This window comes from Uloborus diversus, chromosome 2 (genome assembly GCF_026930045.1).
Source record: "Uloborus diversus isolate 005 chromosome 2, Udiv.v.3.1, whole genome shotgun sequence".
Taxonomy (NCBI): Eukaryota; Metazoa; Arthropoda; class Arachnida; order Araneae; family Uloboridae; genus Uloborus; species Uloborus diversus.
In genome coordinates, this window is record NC_072732.1 from 88373918 (window position 1) to 88398464 (window position 24547).

The window sequence follows — 24547 nt, forward strand, 5'->3', positions numbered from 1 at the left end:
AATTTGAATACAAAAATTGTATTACAAAAAATATAGTTCAGCTGGCTATCTGTGTTTATTTACCATGAAAGGAAATTACAGATCCTATACATTTAGTAGCATAAATTGTACAAATTCTGGAGAATAGAATTTCATCAGATTTCCACAATTCTTAATGCCTGGACATGTGGTTTCCTCATTTGTATATTTTCAGCTTCAAATATGCATGCAAAAAAGACCCTATTGTAGTCTACCAAGGGATTTGCAATAAGTCCCAGGAATTCATGAATACCTATAAATATCTTTGTCGTTTGTTACCCGTTATTTATAAATTTTCCTGGAGAGTCAAAGGCAATGAAATTGTTAAAGGCATTCAGAGGGGAAAAAACATATTTAAAAACTTTTCTGTCAGAAATGTCCATTAAAGAGAAGTAGAAAATTTTAATTGTTTCAGTGTTAATCGATTCGACCAGCGATTCCCAAAGTGGGTGCCACAGAACCCTGGAGTGCCGAAAGGATAGGCAAGGGGTGCCGTGAAGTGTCCATGGTATCAACTTGTTGCAAATAATTTAACAAAAAGGTGAAACAGTTACGCATAAAAATCTCACCCTGCTTCAGGTATTTTACTGTATTATAACAAACTACCATTCATCCACTACATTAAAAACCATTAAACAAATAAAAATTGGTAACACTGTTTCTACATAGTTTGGTTTTTTTTCTCTCAAAATCATGCAAATATATTATCATTATGCTTGACCATCTCTACTTACACACATGCAGTTTATAGATGTATAAATAAATATAATACATGAAATATATCGCCAGCTCAGTTATTCCATTTGAGGACTGCAGTTTCGTGCTTATTAGCACTCGTCAGCTCGGAATAGGAAGTGACTGTACCAGTACTTCCTATTCCGGGAAGGAACTCTTGGCTTCCTAAAGAGGTTTTCCACCTCCAGCTCTGTCACTTCCTATTCCGGGCTAAAGAGTGCTAATAAATACGAAACTGCAATCCTCAGATGGAATGACTGAGCTGGTGGTGTATTTCATGTATATCTTCCTCAACCTTAACCCTGGCTATAAGGCGGTAACTTACTGAAAATATAATAGATTTTATGGATAGATAATAGAAACATGATTAGGGTTTGATGAGAAAATTTTAGCTGTTCAAATGGTACAATGACTTGGGAAAGTTTGGGAACCGCTGGATTAGACAGTGTGATTAATACTAATGAATAGATTCATTATTTCTAAAAAACTAAAAAGATGTTATAGTGATTGTTAATTTTACTATAAATACTGCGCGTGTTTGAACATGATGCTAAAAGTTCATTTGGATTTCCTTCACACTTAAAATGTTTTTTTATTTCTTTCCCATTTTTCATATAACTTAACATGTTCTTTCTTTCCATGAAGGTAGTGTTCGTTTGCGAAAATGACAACAGATGGCGCTGTTCTGCATCCGCCAGTGTCTTGATCGCAAGCGTGTCATCTTCTATGGTTGCTTTTGTAACTTGGCTCCGTGGATTGTCGCCAAACACTTAGCAAAAACATATTTAACAGTAGTAATTTCTATTCTATGAAAAAATTTGAAAATTTCTTTAAACGTCTTTTTATTCGTTGTTTTTTGAAAATTTCTGGTTCACTTATCAAAACGCTATGAATCCGATTTAAACTGTAACTGTAGCTTAATATACGAACCCTACAACTAAACTTAAAATTTTTGTCAACAACGCAGAAAAAAGCAAACAACATGGATGCACATGTTGATGACGATGAACCAAATTGCAGTTTTCAAGATCTAGGTTTAGATAATCGGATATTAGAAGCTATAGCCCAATTAAAATGGAAAGAACCGACTCTTATACAAGAAAAAGCCATTCCTTTAGCAATGGAAGGTAAAGATATATTGGCTCGCGCTCGAACTGGCTCCGGTAAAACTGCAGCATTTGTTATTCCCATTCTACAACAAATTTTACAGCGTAAAAAAAATTCTAACGAGAAAGAAATTAGTGTGCTTATTTTAGCACCATCTAAGGAGCTTTGCAAACAAATTCATAAGAATATACTGGAATTGAGTATTTATTGTTCACGGGATGCGGTTTGTTTTGATGTTTCGCCTCAAGTCGATTTAACTGCTCAAAGACCTTTATTACTTGAAAAGCCGGACATTGTTATTGGAACACCAATGCGAGTTCTCGCACATCTGCAGGAAAAGAATATTGTTTTACAAGATTCTTTGAAAACTCTTGTTATAGATGAAGCAGATCTGCTGTTTTCTTTCGGGTGTGAAAAAGACATTACTTCAATCATTAACTATTTACCTTCTATATATCAAGCGGTACTAATGTCTGCGACCATGTCAAACGAGCTGAAAACTATAAAGAAACTTGTTCTCCACAATCCTGTTATTTTAAAATTGAAAGAACCAGAATTACCTGAAAGTGATCAGCTGACACAGTACCACATAAAATGTGAGCAAGAAGATAAGTTTGTGCTAATTTATGCACTGTTTAAGCTAAATTTGATTCAAGGAAAATCATTAATTTTTGTCAGTTCAGTTGACAGGTGTTATCGACTTAAATTGTTTCTTGAACAATTTGGCATCAAAAGTTGCGTTTTAAATTCAGAGTTGCCAGCAACTTGCCGTTGTCATGCTGTCAGTCAGTTTAATAGTGGAATTTATGATATTATAATAGCATCTGATGAACGAGTGACCGAAGAGCCTGGACCAAGTACTTCAAAAAAGAGATTCAAGAAAGATAAGGAATATGGAATATCGCGAGGCATAGATTTTCAGTTTGTATCCAATGTAATCAACTTTGATTTTCCAGCAACTGCAGAAGCATATGTGCACAGAGTAGGTAGAACTGCCCGTGGAAATGCGGATGGTACAGCTTTGTCTTTTGTAAGTGCAAAAGAAATGCCTTTTCTACAAGCTGTAGAAGAATATTTTGTTGATGAAGCAGGTAACTGTAAAGCACAGTTCAAGCCATATTTGTTCAAGATGGATGAATTGGAAAGCTTTAGATATCGAGCACGTGATGCATATCGAGCTGTCACAAAAATAGCTGTCAGGGAGGCTCGTCTGAAGGAAATTAAAATTGAAGCATTAAATTCAAGAAGCTTGAAGCCATATTTTGAAGATAATCCAAGAGATTTACAGATTCTAAGGCATGATAAGTCTCTTCATACTGTAAAATTACAATCGCATTTGAAGGATGTTCCAGATTATATTATACCAAATATTTTGAAAAACATCGTTCCTGTTAAGAAGGAAGAAAAGAATACGTTAAAAAGGAAGGGACGGGGGAAGAATACAGGAAGTCGTGCAAGCAAAAGATTTAAAAAGCAGCAAAAAGACCCTCTGAAAAGTTTTCAGTTTGCTGGTTTAACAGAACTGGAGAGTCGTAGGAAAAAATAAGTGCACATGTATCTTTGATACTATTTTTTGTCAGTAAAGCAAAGTATATATAAATACTAGTTTTTTCTTATTTTTGTGCTTTTGTTTTAAAACTGAATTGTAATTGATTTATTTTATAGAAAATTTTTCAGGGTGGCGACAGGAACTGTGAAAAAAAGTTCCCGGACTTTTCCCTGATTAAGTTTACCAAATTTCCCTGATTTACGTTACCAATGATAATGGTTTTCTTTCTTTACTCTACTTGAAATCCATTGTATGTTTGTATAAAATGCAGTATTTTAAACGTTTTAAGTTGTGTAAAGTTGTTGAACTAAAGATATGTTTTTAAAAAATGCTACTTTTTTAATAAAATGGTTAAAAAATAATATCAAGTCAATTTTTTTGGGAAAAAAACCCTACAAAACAGTATATTAATTTTTTCTACATGGAGAGATTATAGAAAATTAAAAAAAAAATACTCCAGAAACCACTTAGCATAAGAATTTTAAGAAACTATTAAAATTTCTCTTAAAAACATAATGTGTATTTCTGATAGAACTAAAAAGTAATTGAAATTATTTTGAACTAAGTTTTCAAACAGTATAATAATTGTTGCAAGAATAACAAGTAATAGTGAAAGAATAGAAGTAATGTAGTTATTCTTATATAACTAATTGACATATTTATGCAAAACAGATGAAACCATTTGACATCCATTCATAGGGAGCTTTTCTCTAATCAAGAACATAGGTTTTAATGAATGAATACAGCATTTTAACAATAAAAAACTAAAGATATTTACTTAAGTACACAAGTTAACTCTATTTCAAATGATTTCAGTACGTAACGAAAAAAAATCTTAGATTGCTTTTGTAACAAACAACTTTGAAATGCAAGAAAAAAAAAAGCAATTAGTTAATTTCAAAATAAAAGAAGAATACAACTTGGTTATAAAATTAAAGAATCACTTCAGTCTGAAGAAAAGAAAACCTTTATAATTTGCGGCGACAACAAATAGTATAACGGCAAAAAGCAAAGTTGTTTTAATTGAAAGTTCAATTTTAGCAATTAAATTAAAAACGCCAAGAAGTAATAACTTTTAAGCTTTTATAGTATTAATTCAAAAACCAAAGATTTCTTCTTGAAATCGTGATTACAGTACGCTAATTACTTCGAGACAATGGAATAAAGGCAAAGGAGCTAAGGCATTAATGAAGGTTTCCTCTTTGCCTGTATGGTTGTTTATTTTACATAGCATTGAAAGCGTAAAAGGAAATTTCAAGCTAGGTAAAATAAACAACCTAACAGACACAGAAGCAATCTTAGGAAGTCATCCTGTGGTTAATAAGTAAGATTCAGTACTTTGATGGGGGGGGGGGGAGATGCACAAATATGCGGCAGTGTATAATCGCACCTCATTAATTTTACTTTTTGTTTGAACAGATAATTGGCGGAAAATGCATAGGGAATTAGAGTACTAAATTTTGTAAAGCAAAAAAAAATAAATAAATAAATAAATTTTTTTTCTTCATAAAATAAATTTTCCCTGATTTTTTGTTATTTTTTCAAAATTCCCTGATATTTCCCTGACTTTTCCCTGATTCATAAAGTTCCCTGACTTTTCCCTGATTTCCCTGATCTGTCGCCACCCTGTTTTTAAATCGATGTACGAAACCAAGAAAAGTCTGAAATGGTCAAAATTAGTAAAAATAAGGCTTTACTTACTACAGTGCAGAACCTTTTATACAGGAACTAGAAAACCGGCAACTTTTTGCCGTTTTCCCCTCTATTTTTAAAAAATATGCATTTTCGGCAATTTTTGAAAAACTAAGGTTTTTTTTTTTGAAGTACCTAAAAGAATATGAATGGTTTCATAATAAATACCGTACTACTCACGTATAACTCGGGAAAATGTTTACAAAAACGAATTTTAAAGGGTAAAACCTTTACACCAGGCAAAATTTCCAAAATATTTTCTTGAATTAGTACACTCGTAAGTCTGATATTTTCGTGTTTTATTCCAACTGAAAACTAAAGAAATGAATATTGTTGCATTCTAATACAATATTTTATTGAATGGCTTTTAATTAAAGTCGTTTAGAGCGGGAAACGGAAGTGCAGGAAACGCTGAAAACCAGATTCGCGAATTTTATATACAGTTGATTGTGGAAAGTAGAAATTGTTTAACACAAGACTGTAATAATAATAAGGCTGCAAGAACTCTTAAATCAAATTTCTATCAATATTAACTTAATGCAAAAGCAACAGTTGTCACTAACTACCGTAATTGCAAAACAAAACCTTTACAAAAAAATTTTTAAAAAAATAATAATAAATAAATAAAATAAAAACACATTCATAAAAACTAATTCTTTCATACACAATAGTAAAAAAAATCGCACATTTACGTTCAAAAACTTGTTTCTTGCCCTTTCCTTAATTTTCTTTCGTTTTAAAACATCAAAAAGTGGAGGGTTTTTTTCTTTTTCAAACTGAATGAGAGGGTCTCTAGTTTTTTGGTGTTTAAATTTTTCTCTCACTAGTAGTTTTTAATCTTTCAATATTTATAAGCATATCTGAACTGTTTTCTTCTTATTTTAATATGTATTACTATTTATAATAATAATTTAAGTTTTATTTTAAAAAAAACGGTCAATAGCACTTTTTAGCGATTCAGATATCCGGGATAGCGATGGTCCCGAACTTCCCGTCTAATTGGTTCTTTACTGTACTGTATAAAAAATCTGAGTGAACAAAAAAAAAAAGCTTCTTATCACCATAATCATTTAAAATATGTCAAACTCAAAATTTATATAGGATATCAAGTGATAGGTTAAATATAAAATTATTCGTGTATTTTTCCCTTCTAAATGTAAGATAAAATCTTGTTGATTTTTTTTCTCAATTGTTTGTCACACACTATTCAGAGCATAACTCTTTCAGCTTTTAGTTTCTAGAAGTTTTCCATGTGTCTAAAAGAGAAAACTTCTTCAATACGGAGAAAAAAAAACTAAAATAAATTATTCAACATTTCATCAAAAATATCTATATATATTTTTTTTACATTAAATTGTTGACAAACAGGGTTCGCCAATATATATCAGGGGATATATATCCGATATTTAGTTTGAAAATATCATGATATTTCCTAGATTTATTTTTTCAACCGCAGTATTTTCAGTATAAAAATTATATTAATCATAGTAATAATATTGTTCATTTATTTTTGAAAATAACCATAAGTTATGTATTATATTTTTAAAGATGTATTAATACATCATTAATATAACAAAGTAATATAGAATTCCTTTTTTATTTTATATTCATAAAATTATTAGTAATGTAACAATTTTAATTCTGATTAAAAGTGCTTAATTTAATATTAAACATTAGTCGGGGGAAACAAATGTCCTATAACTGTGCACCAAATAATACATTTCTCAATCATATTATAACTGTAAAACTAGCTAAAAGAAGAAAAATGAATAAAACAGCTAATGCTAAATTAATTCCATTAAAATTGATTAGAATGTCAAATGAATAATAAAAAGAACTTGAATTTTAAGACTACATAATGAAATAACAATATAAGAAAATAAAGAGTGTTTTGAAGATGTATTTATTATTTTGAAGACTTGAGTTTGGGCTGATTGAAAATATCGGATATATATCAAAATGTCGGATATTTTCGAACCCTGTTGGCAAACGAAGTTATGCTAAAAACACTCAATGTATCAATGTATAATATATATATATACACTCAATGTTAAATAAGGAATTCCTTTAAGATCATCGTTCTTTCAAATAGTAAATTCAACTGTAGGGCTCGAAATATACGAGTCCACTGGTCCGAAATCACAAAAATATCCTTTGGACCAGCAGAGTCACTTTTCATAGTCCACGGAACCAGGGAAGTTTTATTCTTGTTTTTCCTTTCAAAAATCATAAGCATAGAAATTGTTTTGTATCTTCTGAAAGTTTTTGCCTTTACTTACAAATATAGGTTTTATTTGCAAGAAAAGGTAGATAGAGAAATTTCTACTACGTACTAACCAGTGGTGTTCCTATAAGGTATATGTGCTGTATACTCTCAACGTTTTTTAGACACGTAAGCATGTACCCTCAAGCTTCAAAAATTTTCATATTAAGACGCATTATGTATATGATCACATACACATATTGTGCGTAATGGATTACTGGGAGTATACGCTCATAAAAGTTGATGGGAACATCACTGCTATTAACGCATGGGCGGATTTACGGAGGTACGCAGCACCCCCAACATTTTGGTCGAATTTTTGAAAAAAATTTAATGAAATATGAGTCATTCCATGTCAACTGACCTAATTTTTCAAATCAACCCCACTCCACCATCTACGATTTGGATGCAATTTTTAGAGGCGTAGAGATGCCTTTGAAACTAACCTATGCATATTGTCAGCTTCTTAGATCCAAATCCTGAGGATCTAGGAAAAAAGTAATCCAAGATGGCGGATTAGATTTTTGTGCCCAATTGCCATATTTACATCAAGTTTACAGGAAATTTTATTACACCAGAAGCCTGAAATTTCAGGCGCTTAAAGTATGGTCGACCTTTAGTATATTCAAGTATTTTTGTGAATTTGAGCTCTTTAGATTTTATGTAGCATGCGCGTGAACTTGTGAAACGTGTGACGCGAAAAATCTTTCCTGGATTTTATGTTGTCATAAAATCTAAACAAAAATAACTCAAAAGCTCGTACTGCGTGATTCCATAGTAAAAATGTTTGTTTTTAATGAGTTGCAGTTACAGAGCTTAAATATGTATTTTCTGGAAGATATTGTGATTCAAAGTGGCTATCAAAACAATTCAAGTGTAAAATAGCCTATTTTCAAAGCGCTATAGCTCAAGTTTGTCACCTTGCATCTTCTTTTCGTTTATACCATTAGAAAGAACACTTTTTCCTTTCAAAATAAGTTTTTTTTTTTTTGTTTTTTTTTTGATGGTGTTCTTTCGAATAAGGATAAAAAAACGAGCTTGAAATTATGTCAGTCGTAAAGAATTGCCATGTTCAATCTCAGATTATGGGACATTTTATAACGCTGGAAGCCTAAAATTTTAGGAGCTTAAAGTACTTTTGGTTGTCAACACGTTCTAGTATTTTTGTGAATTTCAGTTTATTAACTTTTGTGTAGCACGCATGCAAAGTCTTGACAAAACACAGCAGAGAAACTTTTTTCTGGATTTTACAATGTCATAAATTCTGAACAAAAATGTTTCAAATGCTCGAACTTTAATTCTATTGTCAATATGCATGTTTTTAATGGGTTATAGTTGCAGAGTGTAAATATTGATTTTCTAAGAGATATTGGCATCCAAAGTGGATATCAAAATAGTTCACATGAAAAATAGCCCGTTTTTAATGCCCTTTAGCTCAAGTTTGTCACCTTGCATCTTCCTTTTGTTGGTAACATGAGAAAGAACATATATTTTTTCCTATAAAAATAAGTTTTCTTTTCGATGGTGTTCTTTCAGATAAGCGGGAAAAAATGAGCCTGATACACTATTTGTCGTTAGCGAGAAAATCTCGTTCTTAAATAAACAAAGAATGGTGAATGCCGTGACAACCGACTTATAGGGATTTTGCAACTGTTCTAAGTCGGAAATAGTTTTTTATTAATCATTTAAGAAGTTCTTTTGTAAATGAAATATGTTAGAATCGGAAAAATATTTTGTTCAGGATGCGGACTGATACACTTGAAAGAACAATATAATTTTCTTTTTTTTTTAATCATATTTCATTTGCAAATTATCTGGCTAACCCCCAGGGCTGCCACTTAGTTGCTTTAGTAGCCTATGAAAAGTCTCCAAAATAGTTACCAGATGCATAATATATATATGTATATATATACAGGGGTGGACTGGCTACCTTTGGCCTGGTCGGTAAAATCACATTTTGGCCCACCATTGTGAATTTTAAAAAAAAATTGCATACTGCTTCTATATGAGCAAAACTACTTTGGCTCTATTCCCACCATACTTCAAAGCTTAAAAATTTATGACAGGTTAGAGACACATATGAAACAATAAGAACTCAAATTGAAAAAAAGAAAAAAAAACAATACTTGGCCCTCACAAAATACTTTAAGTTTTTAATCTGTATTTAAATTGCATACATATGGTACATCACCATTCCACGGAAAAATGTATATTTTGTCAAAAGCATGACAGCTCATATTAAAAATAATAATTTAAAAGGGTAATGAACAAAATTATTGTGCTTAAGGAATCGCAAACGTGCGGGACAAAATTGATGTTTTTTCGTGGAATGTCTCAAAGAGGTTGAACTGTAAAATTAGGGCATTGAAATAAAGAAATTGATTTCCCTCTAGCGTTGAGCAACCGATATAGTTCTGCTGAACTGGAAGCTATACTGTCAATCACTTTATCATAGACGTTATTAAATGGTCGTTTGACATAAATCAGCATGTAGTCCACAAGAAGATCTTGTCCAATGATTGAACATAAGCGATTTTTTTTTCTTCTGTTAATTTATTCTTCAGATAAGAAGCGAATTCACTCGCCTTTTTAAGAATGGAATTGAAATTCCCTCGTTTTGTCTCAAGTTCTAAAATTACGGTGTGAGTTTTCTTTGTGGCTGTCAAGTAGTTGTAGTAATTTGTTTCAAAACTAATTGACAATTTGTTGATTGTGGCTGAGAGCAGAGCAATGACTAACATGAGTTTTGAAACACCAAAACAAAGTAATGTTGCACGTTTTTGAAATTTTCATCGAATCTTCGAATAAATACATAGTTTTACGAGGTGAATGTTTTATTGGAAAATAAGTCAAATTAAAACACGCTGCTTTATTTTCAGTTCGAGAAAAGTTGGGCAAAACCGTACCTTAAGGCTTCGAAGTGAAATTAGAGCATTTAAAAAGTAGTCAACTAACTATATTTTACTACTGATGTTTTGTGAATCTTTGTAAAATGACGATTTTGTAACATGGGTAGGTCAAAGTTATCATTTTGCCAATTATAACCTATAGCGCTATATTTGCCGTGGGCAGGAAAAGAGCAGCCACAGCAAATTTTAATTTTTTTTTCATCTATTGTACAAGCTTGTGTATTTGGTTTCCGCCGGAAAAAACGTTTAATTCCAGCATTTCCCGATTATTTGTAGTGAATACAACACGCATTTCTTCAACTGCCTCAAAAACTCATTTCTGCAGATACTGCAGTTAACCTGCCCGCAGCAGTATAAAGCACTTGATCTCCGGAAAAATATGTAAAGTATGGACTTTAATAAATTTATTCAAATTCTTAACTCTTCTTTGGGGGTGCTGACTTCATGATTATTTGTTTTCATTCAGAAAACATTAATTATCTCTTTACTCCCGGCATTGAGGATGCAGCATTTCAACACTTCTTCAGCTGGAGTCACTAATTTGGGGTTTCCGTCAGGGGTGCCCGCCCCCCCCCCCAGGATTAGTTTTTAAATTTAAATTTTTTTATTGATTTATTTTTAATTTAAATTATTTATTTTATTTCATTCTGTTTATTTTTTTTTCATTTATTTATTTAGTTTGTGTGTGTGTATGTCGTTGGCATAGCACAGAACTTTTCAAATAAAATAATAATAATTGAAAATAAATAAATATATTTTTAAAAAATTAAATATAAAAGGGAGCTAAAAAATAAAAAAAGGGGGTGGAAGAGTGTTGAGAAACATTTTTGTGGGAGGGGAGAATCCGCGCCATTGAACCTGGGGGAATTGGCTCCTCTGGTTTCAGCTCATTTCTCTTTTTTGTGTGTATCAAGTTTGCTTTTTGATGAAAATCGCTTGAGAACGGGCGGAGAAGCTCTGCTCATTTCAGACTGTTTTTTGATATTCAAAGGATTCTCATGTACAGGGGCGTGCACAGAAATTTTGGTGCCCTTAACAAATGACTTTTACGAAACCCTTACATTTTGTTTGCTCTTATGTCCCTACATTTTCACTCCGTGTTTAAAAACTTGGGCCCTCTTCAGGCTCGGAACCGGGCCAACAGGCCTCTGCACGCCCCTGATCATGTATAACCACCCCAAAGCATGGCCCGCGCATTTATGGCAGGATCGGGGCCTCTGATGGTGCATGTCCCTTCAATTTTTGTTAATAGACGTACAAATATAAGTTTTTAATGCTCCTTTTTCATCCTGGGCACTTTTACAGGCCGCGTCCGACCCCAATTTCTCTGGCCCCTCCCGTTTCCACAATGTGATAGCCATGGCCCCCAGGGCTCTAAAATCTAGAGAGGAAGTTGATCAGAGAGGAAAGCATTCGCATGTGGGGACTTCAGCTGTTTACTTTGGTCCTTACTTAGGATGGAAAAAAAAAAACCTGTTTAAAAACGCTTTTTTTCACATATAATTTTTTAAAAAAACTTTATTTTGGTTATTCTAACACTTTTAAAAGTATTAAGTGGAAAATTGAATGTATTATGTTCAATAACAAAATGGCTTGAAGTGGCCCACTCGGCGGTTGGCCCAGTCGGGGATCCCCGACTAGTCGACCTGGCCAGTCCGCCCCTTCTGTCCAGGATTTTTCACAGGGTCCGTTTTTTGTGAAAAATCAAATAATTTTGTGAAAAATGAATTAATTTTGTGAAAAATCAAATAACTTCGCAAAAAAAAAATTGTTTGTTAAAACGAAATTTTAGAATTTAGAGATGGCACGAACTGCATCAATTCAACTTAAAGTTAAGTGTTTTCCTCTTCTATGTCGAGAAAATCATTCTGGAGTGTTTTTCCGATATTTGGCCCGGGGGGGGGGCATCGCCCTCTCAAGTATCAATATTTATCTACCCTTCTACATTATGTCAAATTATACTAGAAATATTTCTGTACAGCATTTAAAATAATTGTAACAAAAAAACAAGTAAATAACATAAAGTTCAGAATAGGGGGTTCAGCATTTAATTTTTTGACCCAAGACACTCTTAAAAAGCACAGAATTTCGTTTAAAACTTATAAATTCCGTGATTTTAACAAAAATAAAAGGATATTTTAATTGTTTACCTCTTAAAAGCGTAATAATCATCAAAAATTCGAAAAATCGGATTCCCATAGCGGATGCAAAGAGATCGCAATTCTCAAAGTGAAGGCATCAAAAGTATAAAAACGGCTTGTAAAAAAATATTTTTGATAAAATTATTTTAAAATTGCATTTTAGAGACCTATGATAAACATTTCATTAATATCTGTGGACACAGTTGACGCAAAAAAATAAATAAATAAATAAATGAAATAAAATAAAACATCTATTCATCATTTTAATTTTTGACTCATAACAGAAAATGGAATTTTGCTTTACAAATTTGAAATGAGAGTTTTAACAGAAATAAAGAGACTTTTCATTTATTTGCATCCTAATAAAGCGAAGTTAGCTTGAAAAAAGAACAAAATATGATTCTCATATTGGATGTTAAAAGATTGCATTTTTCAAAATGTAGACATCTAAAAGAAAAAAAAAAACGGTAATTAAAAGGGTTTATTTAAAGTTAATCATCCTTGTTAGCATCCAAAAAACAAAACCCATATAATTTTCTCCCAAAATAACAATTAAACATCGCACCGCACCGCACCCGTAAAAACGCAAATATTGACAAGCTGGTAAAATGATGAGAATATTTTTGAGTCAAGTCATTATAAAGGTTCAACGCCAGACGCTAAGTGGTGATAATTTTGAAGTTGGTAACCCTATCTGAAGCGATCATATTTTTCCCCCACCCTTACTATCCCTTTGCAGTTCTAAGTTCATTTCGCAGATATATATTATTATTGTTTATTAAATCATGAGCCGGGAGAAAAGTGCTTACCAATTCCTTTTCAGAAAAGTTTACAACAACACCGCTGCTAATTAGCTGTGATAAAACAAACAACCATTATATTTATTTGGCAGTAGCAATTATTTATCGCTTGCAGGAGCATCGTAAGAGTGCCGATTTTTTTTTTTTTTTTTTTTTTCAAAATTAGCCGATTTTGATCCTTGTAATTTGACTTAAAAAAAGGTTCCAAAAATTATCGGTTTATACACAGAAATATGCGTTATTTTGCTTTCTGATTTGCTCTTTCAATAAACAATTTGTGAAAGGTCCGATCTTGTTTATCAGAATTTTGTGAAGGGTCTGTTTTGTTTGATCGGGATTTTGTGAAAGGTCCGTTTTTGTTTGACCGGGATTTTGTGAAAGGTCCGTTTTGGTTGATCGGATTTTTGTGAAGGGTCCGTTAACGGACCCAAATATCCTCTGGCCAGACCCCTATAAATATATATATATATATAATTTCTAAAATATTCTCCCGCCAACTTGAAAAAAATCATTTATATCACATTAAATGCAATAAAACTTTAATAAATAGACACAACTTGCAGCAGTGGGATAGACCTATACGTGAGGCAATTTTTTCCTAAACAACCCTTGAAAAAGAAAACTTTAAAAAAATAATTTCCAAACTTTAGCCCAACTCTTCTGAATAAACACTAGAGAAATCAGTATTGACACATTCAGGTATAATTTCTCATTGTCTGACTGTTAATAAAATACAACAGTAAAAGACTGACTGTATAAAAACAGCTAAGTACCGCATTCATGATTTTTTCAATCGAGAGAAAATTAGTTTTTGTTTTCAAAAAATGAATGTTTATTACGGGTACAAAAAATTAAAAACGGAAAAAGTTAGAAAAGAAATAGTAGTGGAAACAAACTTTTTTCAGAAATCGCGTTTGCAAAAATTAATCCTTTACAAAAATTGCACTTCGCGATCGCAAAAACGAAACTTTTTGTAAAAAAATATGAACACGACATTTCTGGTCGTGAATGTTTGTTATATTTCATTCTCCCTCATTTTAAAACGATTGTTTTCAAAAATTAAACGCTGTAAAACTCCCCCCCCCCGGTAACTAGGGGGTAAACTTAAAAAAGCGACTTTTCATTTTTTTAAATTTTTTTTTTCAACATTTTTTTCCTTGGAGGAAGAGAAAAAGAAAGTTGCAATTACTAAAATAGTCGCCGTTTTTTACAATTGATTGCAAAATACTCGTTTATGCTCATGTTTTGACTAGAATAATCGCTCTTATAGCCTTTGCCGTCAAAATAGAAGCTATAGTCGCCATTGGCAGCACTATCCCCCCCCCCCCTCTTTCGAAATTCTTGCACCCCCAGAATTCACAGCCAAAATCCGCCTATATACTAATGTATAGTTTTTTGTCCTTTGAATACTGCTAATTGACTCCATATTGTCATGTTACTTTATTTTGTGTGCTTTTCTATTTATTTTTTTATTATTTGAAACTAGGACGTGAGACTGGACTACTAAAAGTTCGTATGAACCGGGGAAATTTTATAGTTAATGGCCCAGTGTTCTTTTTTTTCTCAATTTCTGCTCCTGGACTGCCATGTGTTTATTTTCACTTCTGTTATACGCTAGTACCTTCCAAGGGCGCCCATATGGAGGGGGCAAGTGGGGGTTCAAGCCCCCCCCCTCGCTTTGAACGCTTTGAATTAGAACTTTCTTGCTTTTAGTACTTTTTTCTTTGCAAAAATGTAAAAACATTTCTTCTCCAACAATTCATGAATAAGTTACTAAAAATGTCAAATTTTGATAATTCTAATCTGTACTGAAATCGGTTTCTATGGGGAAAATATCATGCTAAACCATGGGGGAAATATCTGAGCCCGCCCCCTAAAATTTTACATATGGGCGCTCTTGGTACCTTCGAATAGGGGATCATTTGTGGTGCCATTTTCTTGGAATGTAAACTACAGGATTACTTAAATTGTTCTTTCTGACCCACAAAAGTTTTTTTGTACTTCTGAGTGCATTCTGAAAAGTGCTTAGAATTTTTTTAAAAATTCTGTTATTTTATTCTTTTTAGTTGGAAAATGAGGAGTAGGAGTAATTATTTGTATTCACCAATAAAGCGATGCTCAGACTAGTACGGTGTGGAAATCCCGCTGTCAATGATGCAAAAGGGATGAAGTTCCTTTTAGTAATGATGATGAAGATCCTTCGTAAATAGTATTCACGAAAATAATATTCTTAGTAACCATTAACAAAGCCGATACTTTCACACTGCTATTCACTTCCGAAAATTTTCGTGTTATGGGCGAGGAATTCGCGTTAGATCTAAAATTCTTTACTGGTGAAAAAATCGCGGTATAGCCATTTCGCGTAAGTCGAATCGCGTTGCAGAGGGAGTCGACTGTATTTGTATAAAACTAGTAAGAGTGATTTAAATTCGAAAGCATCCTGGACAGAGCCTGATTAAGATATAGGAAGGTTCTAAGCAAATGTTTTCAAGGGGCCACTACGCAGTCAAATCTTACACTTATTTCATTAGCTAATACATTTTTAGCCATTTTGGGGCCCCTAAAAAGCAAGGGCCCTAGACCAAAGCCTAGTTCGCCTATTCAGTAATCAGGCCCTGATCTTGGAAAAAGGTATAAGGAAACAGATTGAAATAGTTACAAGGAAATCAAAGAATTGTTAAATCATTTTTTCTACAATTCTTTTTCCGCTTCATTTGGGGGCCCTTCCTCGCTCGGGTGCCCTCGACGATCGCCGACCTGGCCAGTCCGGGTCTTTTGGGGGTGGGGGGGTTGGGGGGGGGGGGTAAAAAGAAGGATAAAGGGTGAGCTAGAAAATAATTTCATTTCTCCCTTCGATCTGTATTAATATGTTTGGTGAACTACACTCCTCAAAATAGTAGCTTTAGTCTTATAAGAGACATGAATTGAAACTATTCATCGCGAAGTTTCCTATCCGTTATGCGTCAGCCTCTTGCTGTGACGACATGGAACTAGTGAGATGGCTTATTTCTTGTAGGAGGTGCTGAGCAGACACACAAACGTACGAAATGTATTTACACAAACATTCTTTTTTAAAAGAATCTTCATAACTTTTTATAACATCAAATGAATCACTTTTATCAAAATTTATGACATAATGGCCAAATTTTGCATATTAGTTTTAGTCTCGCAGTTATTATCAATATAAATTTTTAATGTTTTCTTAACAAAAACCAGAAACACTTACAAAAAAAATTTTACAAAGACAAAAATGAAACAATGCATTTTTCATAAACTAATCATATCATCAAAATGAAAGGAAAGTCGGAGAACATTAAAGAATAATGGCTTGGGAAGCGAAAAGCGCAAAATGTTAAACTTCATTGTTTGCGGCTGTGAATGAATTTAAAAAAAAAAGAATCTCTTGCTCTATTTAGTTCTCAGACAATTTCGAATCGCGTCACGAGGAGAATTTTCTTCACCGACAACTCCACTCCGTTCGAATACGATGCCGTATTTCAAATCCGCGTAAACGTTTGACAATTGTGTTTGACAATTGTGAGAACAAAGCACAATGAGAAGAATGCAATTTAAAGCTCATAGTTCTCTTTTCTTGCTGTAGCTCGAAGGATAACCACTGTTCACTGTATAAATAACTGATTTTATACTCACTTGAAGCTGGATTCCCATTCTTTTTTGAGCAAAAAATAATTCGTCCAACATGCTTTATCAAAGCGTCATTTTTCACTGGCTTCTTAATTTACGAATATTTTAAGAACGGAAAGTTATGTCTGTCAAAAGAGGGGGAAGCGGAGAGGCAAGAACTTCGTCCAGAACTAAGCGAGTCTACTGTCTCGTAGTATACTATAATACATATGGGGTCTATTCTAAAAATCTGTGATCAACTTCATTATTCTAGAACACTTCTTAGACTTCATTTCTATGCAATTTAAATATAACAGTAACCGAAAAAAAAGAGGAAGAAATAATGATAATAATTAAAAAATAAATAAAAATCCATATAAATAAAGCAAAATATGTGTGCATGTTCTCTATTCGCAACTCCAATGAACTATAGGGGGCACTGCAGTCAGTCTAATGGCGGACGAAAAAGGTAAAACAAACAAGTGCCGAAACTTATAACTTGCTTTGAAGCTTAATGAATGACAGTAATTTTTCATCGTGTTTGTGAGAAGCTTTCTTTTCTATTCTCTGAAATTACATCACACACAAACTGTCTGAAGCCGGTAATTTACCCCAAAGAAAACACGTGGAACGGAAACGGAATGTTTTACCTTTTTCATTAGTATTGTTAACCACCGTAAGGTAGCGTATTAGAGCTCTGGAATTGCGAATACAAATCCACAGGTTACGTCGGATCTCGGCCAAATTTTGCAGGGAGATACTTTAGCACCCGGGGTAGGGTAAGGGAGGTTTTCGAACGCGAAAAAAAGTACCACCGAACCGTTCGATTTTCTATTTCAGGACCCATAAAGGGCATGAAATGGCTTTTTCAACAGAAATCCAGTGTTCTCAATTTTAGTCTACTCGAAAGTCCGGAAAAATTCCCGCTTAGAAGAATTCCCACCTTCGGATTTGAACCACCAAGCGCATAAATTCACCAGAAAAAAAGTTATTTGCAACTCCAGAGCTCGAATACGCTACAACGCTACCTTGCGGTGATTAACAATACTAAAGAAAAAGGTAAAACATTCCATTCCACGTGTTTTCTTTGGGGTAAATTACAGGCTTCAGACAGTTTATGATGTAATGTAATTTCAAAAGAATAGAAAAGAAAGTTTCCCACAAACACGTTGAAAAATTACTGTCATTCACTAAGCGTCAAAGCAAGTTATAAGTTTTGGCATTTGTTTGTTTTACCTTTTTCATCCGCCATTATACAGTAGCTGCAGTTTAATTTTATATTTATCGTCTGCACGAGCTCAGTTTTAATCTGCATTGTTTGAAAAATTGAAATCTACAAATATATGCCTGTTTAAATTCAGCCTTGAAATTAATTTCTTAAATTTATTCGTAACTCCAATAAACGATAGGGGGCGCTGCAGCCACTGTCTAATGGCGGATGAAAAAGGTAAAACAAACAGATGCCGTAACTTATAACTTACTTTGACGCTTAGTGAATGGCAATAGTTTTTCATCGTGTTTGTGGGAAGCTTTCTTTTCTATTCCTCTGAAATTACATTACACTACAAACTGTGTGAAACCTATAATTTACCCCAAAGAAAACACGTGGGATGGAATATTTTACCTTTTTCTTTAGCAGGGCCGTCCGAAGAGCGGACGGCGCCCGGGGCGAAAGTTTCGTGCCCCCCCCCCCCATACGCACAGAAAAATCAAGTTACTTATAACATCAGTGCATAATACACACCTGAATTTTTTACATATTAATAAACAGATCAATCAAAGGGCTATGCATAATAATACAAATTAAATCACAAGCAATAAATCTGTTTCTAATATTCGTGATGCATTAATGCAGCAAAAACTTTTCGAAAAATGGAAATGTTAAAAATCCAAATATTTATCTAGGAAAATGTTATCCCACAAGATAAAAACAATTAAAATTGAATTGGTTATTCATATTGATCAAACTAAGAACACGAATAAATAATTTGCTGATTATAAATAGAAAATGTATTTATCGAAGTAAATTACATAAAAATTAAATTTCAATCTGGACTCAACCAATGATTATTTTCAAGAGTTTTTTAGTTTTACTCCTACCAACTTAATACCAGCTTTCTTATATATATGTATAAACAAAGATGTTATTCTTTTGCATCAAATATTTGTAAGTTTAAGGAGAAGCTCACAAATACTCAACAACATCGAAAATCGCTCAGAATTGCGTTTTTGGAGCTCTAATTTCGAAAAATCACTGGCCCTTCCCTAATATTACAAAATATCGCCTTACCAATTGCTAGACTTGAGTTTAAGAAAATATTCGTGCAAGGGTCCCCTTGCCGTCTTTCTGTAATATCACAAGCAATGGGTTTTTCAAACGACACTTACGAAAAATTTAATTGAGTTAGCCCCTGAAAGTAAAACAATGCTTAAATTTTCTGAACCATAATTTTGAACAATTTTCCTGGGAAATGCTCTAGATCCTCCTATCCATAAAATCTTCAAAGTTTGTCTAAAGTTGCGTTTTTGAAACTTCAATTTTTAAAACTTGCAGAGGGAGAAGGAATTGATTTCAATCTATTTATTAAAAAATCGATCGGAAACAGTCTCTGAACTCCCTCTCTTACTCAAACGTCAATAAACATGGCCTAGAATCGCGTTTTAAGGCTAAAATTACGTTTTTAAAACTAAAAGTTTCAAAATTTTGACCAGACACCTTCAATCCGATCAACAAAAAAAAAAAATTTTTTTTTTTTTTTTGTTTTTTCAATGTGCTCCCTTAAAACTTTTTCTGATTACGTCACTGCATGCAGGGGCAGAATTCAAGCAATTTTAGTGAGAACTAGACAAATGAGAAGTGCCTTTTGTTTGATTTTAAAGAGTTATGCTCTCAGAAATTGTGTATGTTTCAATGATGCAAAGGAAACGAATATTTTGGAGACTGAGAGACAGGAATATTTTCGTGCCCTAGAACAAAATAGAGAATCATTGCTATGATTCTCTATTTTGTGTGTCTATGGCTGTGTATCTATGATGCCTAAAATGAGGGGGCGCCGCAAGGCGCCGCTAATTTTATACAATCGGGGCATTTTATAGGAAGAGGGACGCCGCAAGGCTCCCTTCATTTCGTGTGAATGTCGTCGTGTTTCGTCAAAACGAGGGGCGCCTTGCGGCGCCCCCTAATTTCGTGGCGCCCGGGGCGATTGCCCCGCTCGCCCCCCTTTGGGACGGCCCTGTTCTTTGGTATTGTTAATCACCCCCAAAGTATCGTATTCTAGCTCTGGAGTTGTGAATTAACAAAACTAACTTTTCATTACAAATATTTTAAATTGTTTTTGGCAATTTTCATTTATGCAGAATTGCAGATAACAGAAAACAAATTAGCCATTTACTATACTAATTTGCTTTTCCTTTTGAAATGATTTATTTTTTTTTTATTTATTTCAAATTAATGATAATAAAACTTAATGAGGATAAATTTAGGGTTTTAAACGGAAATGTATTCACATTATATGTATAAAAAACTTTTTCTATTTCAAATTAGCATAAAATAAAAAACACAAAATTAGCAGAATATTCGATCCGAATTTTGACCTATTCGGTTTTCGACAAAATATGGTAATTTAGGCATCCCTTATTCCTTATATGAAAAGAAAACAAAACTGACCCCTGTCTGCTGTCACATTTTTTGAATGACAAATAAAAATTTCAAATAATACTAATTGGGTATTAAATATATTAAATTTAAAATTAATTTGATAACAAGATACTACCGTGCTAGATAGGACATCGGGAAATGAAAGAAAAAAAAACTTTTTTTGGGTGGGGGGGGGGAGGAGGGTATGTAGCTGGCTTTTCAAAAAATTTCTTACAGGAATAATGTCGTCATGTCTCAAAAGGCGGACTTTGTCGTTCAGGGGCTGTCTACAAATGATGTCAGTCTTAAGAGGGAGCATGGAGAATCATGAAATTGTGACGAGTGAAGGGGTAACAAAGAAATGTGACCACACGCATTTTTTTAATACACAGTATGTTAATGAAAAATAGCGTGTCATGGGACAAGGAGAGGGGTAAAGTCAAGTATGTTACACAGCGGGATCAACATGGGAGCGGTGTAAAATGTATTAACAAAGTACGACATCATTTATGGACAATCCCTTAGAGATCTAGCTGACATTTGTGTTACACAATTAACTTTTATGATACTGTCATTACATGATTCAGACCTTCACCGACTTTAACGGATAACTTTCTTTAGTCCGAATCAAAGGAAGAAGAAAATAACTCTAGAAGATTTCGGTAGATAAAATAATACTTTCTATCCCAGCCTCCTTTTGTTTCAACATCGCCGCTACTGCGAGTAACAAGATAACAAAAAACGCACACAGACACACACACAACATGCACGAATCTCTATAATGTTATTAACAAGCAGCTTCTCAATGCTACAAAAACGCATGAATCAACTATTTAAAAAATAGGTAGTTTTTTTCCTTTTTTTCCCCACATTAAGTTGAAAAAAAAAAAAAAAAGAAAGAAAGATTCTGTCAAATGAAATTAGTAAAAATATTAGAGATAATAGCGGTAACAATACAAATGAACAAGAAGTTCTGTACGTAAAAAATGAAATAAATAAACAGACAAATAAATAGTTGCATCTTTTAAAGAATGCATCTATTCCCCCCCCCCTCCCTAATCAAAATTATTTAATCTTTTTCAAATAAAAAAAAGGACAAAGTAAAAAGAATATCAAAACAAATACATTTTATCAACAACAAAAAAAAATCTTTTGTTTCCCTTTGTTTTGAATAACAATAAAGCACCTGGTGTTTTATTCCTCCCCTTTGCCAAAAATTAAAATAAATAAATAAATAAATAAATGAGTGAAATTTAGAAAGTAAATAAATAAATCATAAAATGTAATATTAAATAAATAATTTTCTCAATAAATCGGTCTTTCTTTCTTTCTGTTACAAAATAAAGCATTTTGAATTTAATTTTATTTCCCGTTGCCAAAAATAACATAAATTAATTAAAACTGTAGAATGAAAATACATTAGGAAAATGTTCTGTAAAAAATGTCCGAAGCACTAATGTCCAAAAAAAAAAAAAAAAAAATCATAAGTTAAATGCCCTCATTTGTTTATATGTTTTAATATTGTGGTTGCGATTTATATATTGTAACGGATTCGGAGCGACTTCCACTTTCTTGAAATGAAGACACAGTTCTTGATAAAAACACAGGAGCTTTATTTACACTATGTACAGGAGAAATCGTTAACAACTGCTAAATTAATCATCAGCAATTAAGCAAATATCACTCAACACCGTAAACTTAACGGTTACACACGTATTTACTTCCAAATACGAAAACAACACAGCGAAATGCCTCGCTATAAACAGCAAATACGCTCTCCGTTCGAAATCTCAATCGAAACTCTCCTTTTTTTTTTATCACGCAGGACGCTTTTATAAACATCGAAGAAGTTTCCACAATATTCTTACCGCTTCTCGAAATGCGTAGACCGTTATCAAATTTTATCAATGAAAAGAAAAGGAAATAGGGGAACGTATACTTCAGCCGAATGAAAAGGGGTTGTATATTCATTACGGGAAACTATTTACAGGTTACGTTACTACAATAATTACTATTTGCAGGATTTGTAACAATATTAATGTGAATTTTATAATCAAGATTTGAAAAAAAAAAAAAAAAAACGATTTAGTGGCGAGCAAATCCTGCAGTTCCACACCCTTGTTCAGTGTTCATTAGTTTTCTTTTTGTATCGTAGAATTTATAATTACTAAAAAATATGAAATGCTAAACTGAAATTATGCCAAAAAATGGCTTTTAGACACACAGAGTAATCACCTGGTGCAAATCCTGATTTGTAAAAGCTTAAATTAGTCAGAGACGAAACTCAATGCTTACGGGAAAAGTAGGCTAGAAATTATATTACTTTAATTTTATGTCACTTTTGAGAAATTAAACGCACGCTTTTTTTTTTTCGTTCTTGTAGTCTATGAAACTTGCGCGTACTTTTAGTAAACAAGCGCTTAGATATTCAATTCTTTATTTAAGAAGTATGAGTTTTACTTAAATCTTGTTCTCATATTTTTACGATTGAATGTTTCTATAGATCATAACTCTACTTGATGTAAAGAAGTTCATAAAACAGAAACTAGATAACAAAAACGGCAATAAAAATGTATCGGTTTGAAACCCATGCAGCCATGCAGCAAGATAATATGTTTGGTTTTACGATTTTTTGTTTCGCGGTGCAGAAAAAAGATGCTTAACACTGTCATTTGATTTTACTTCCTTCATACTTTTACAAAACATTATATCAAGAACTTTGTTCTATAACAGGCAACATAGTTGGAACTTCTAATGGGTAGATCTACTTTTGAAATATAGCTTGGATTTTTTATATCATGCATGCACAACGGAAAAATAAAATAATTCATTTTAAAAGCTTGAAAACTTTTTTTTTCTAATGGGACTGAGTTAGAAGTTTTACGTTTTGCAAACCTCGTGGGATCCCTCGCTATAGCATCCATTTTCCATTCTTTCATGTGACACCACAATCGGCGGATTACATTTCAACGAGAATTTTGACACCCAGTTCCACACCAGATGGAAGCACCTGGTCTCCCTTCGATGCGAAACTGTACTAGGAATTTAGTTTTGCCAAGAGGTCTCAAAGCCATTTTTCTTTAATTTTATAAATCACCGCAAGGTAGCGTGTTCGAGCGCTGGAGTTGCGAATAGTAATCATAACGAAAATTTTGAATAAATGCTTCTCTGGAGCAAGCATGAAATTCATTGCTTTCTTAAGAATGGGGCCGTTTCCAAAATTTTAAAAAAAGAGCATACTTAAAAACATTTGATCTGACCATTTTTCAAATACAGTCGGATCCCGCTACAACGCAATCCGACTTACGCGAAATAGCTATAACGCGAATTTTTCATTAGTAATGAATTTTTTAATGCGGACACAAATTACTCGCTTGCAACATGAAATTTTTTGGAAAAGAGCGGCGGAGAGTTAGAATGGGCTTCGTTGACACTAAATATTGGTTTTGTGAATAGACTTTCATCCCTTTAGCATCACTGAAAGTGGAAGTTCACCCACTGTATTAGCCTAAACAACGCTTTGCTTTAGTTGATACAAATAACCGCTCCGATTCTTAACTTTTTTTTTTTCATTTTGTATATATGAACGTTGATGAAATACAGTCTGATAACATTCTGATTGCGCTGCATTAACCTTCTTCATTTTTTAAATTATAAATATATTTACTATATCTATACTGTTAAGTGCTATAATAATGCTGTAGTGTACATAAAGTACCATACTGCTTTATTTTAAGTTTCTCTCCCCCATTAATCATTGATTTTGTGCTAAAATACAGAATTTTATGTCAAATAATAACGCTTTTTCTAAAATACAGAAAAAGTTGGTTCTTTGTAAAAGATACTGCAATATATAGTTAATAAATGGTTTGAAACAATATGAGAGGTGTTTACAAACGTCTGAAACAAATGTGTACGCTTATAAAAAATTACTAAACATACCTTGTTCCACGACGCGAAATTCCGACTTACGCGAGGTGTCTTGGAACGCATCCCTCGAGTAAGTCGGGACTCGACTGTAATTTGCTTAAGTTTAATATTTAAAAAAATTACTTCATTCGGTGCGCTTTCA

General features: G+C 32.9%; 2 protein-coding genes across 2 annotated transcripts in view; one reads left to right on the forward strand and one right to left on the reverse strand.

Annotated features, from left to right (window-relative positions):
- Nucleotides 1-24547, reverse strand: part of LOC129235278 (uncharacterized) — a 55090-nt gene that overhangs the window by 14247 nt on the left and 16296 nt on the right. The gene's annotated exons all lie outside the window — the stretch shown is intronic.
- Nucleotides 1686-3759, forward strand: LOC129235276 (probable ATP-dependent RNA helicase DDX56). The gene has a single exon (XM_054868994.1). The coding sequence runs from the start codon at nucleotides 1736-1738 to the stop codon at nucleotides 3404-3406; it is 1671 nt and encodes a 556-aa protein (XP_054724969.1). The 5' UTR covers nucleotides 1686-1735; the 3' UTR covers nucleotides 3407-3759.

Bases quoted from the DNA above. Each gene is read 5' to 3' on its own strand.
- LOC129235276 (XM_054868994.1), top strand. From the start codon at position 1,736: ATGGATGCACATGTTGATGACGATGAACCAAATTGCAGTTTTCAAGAT.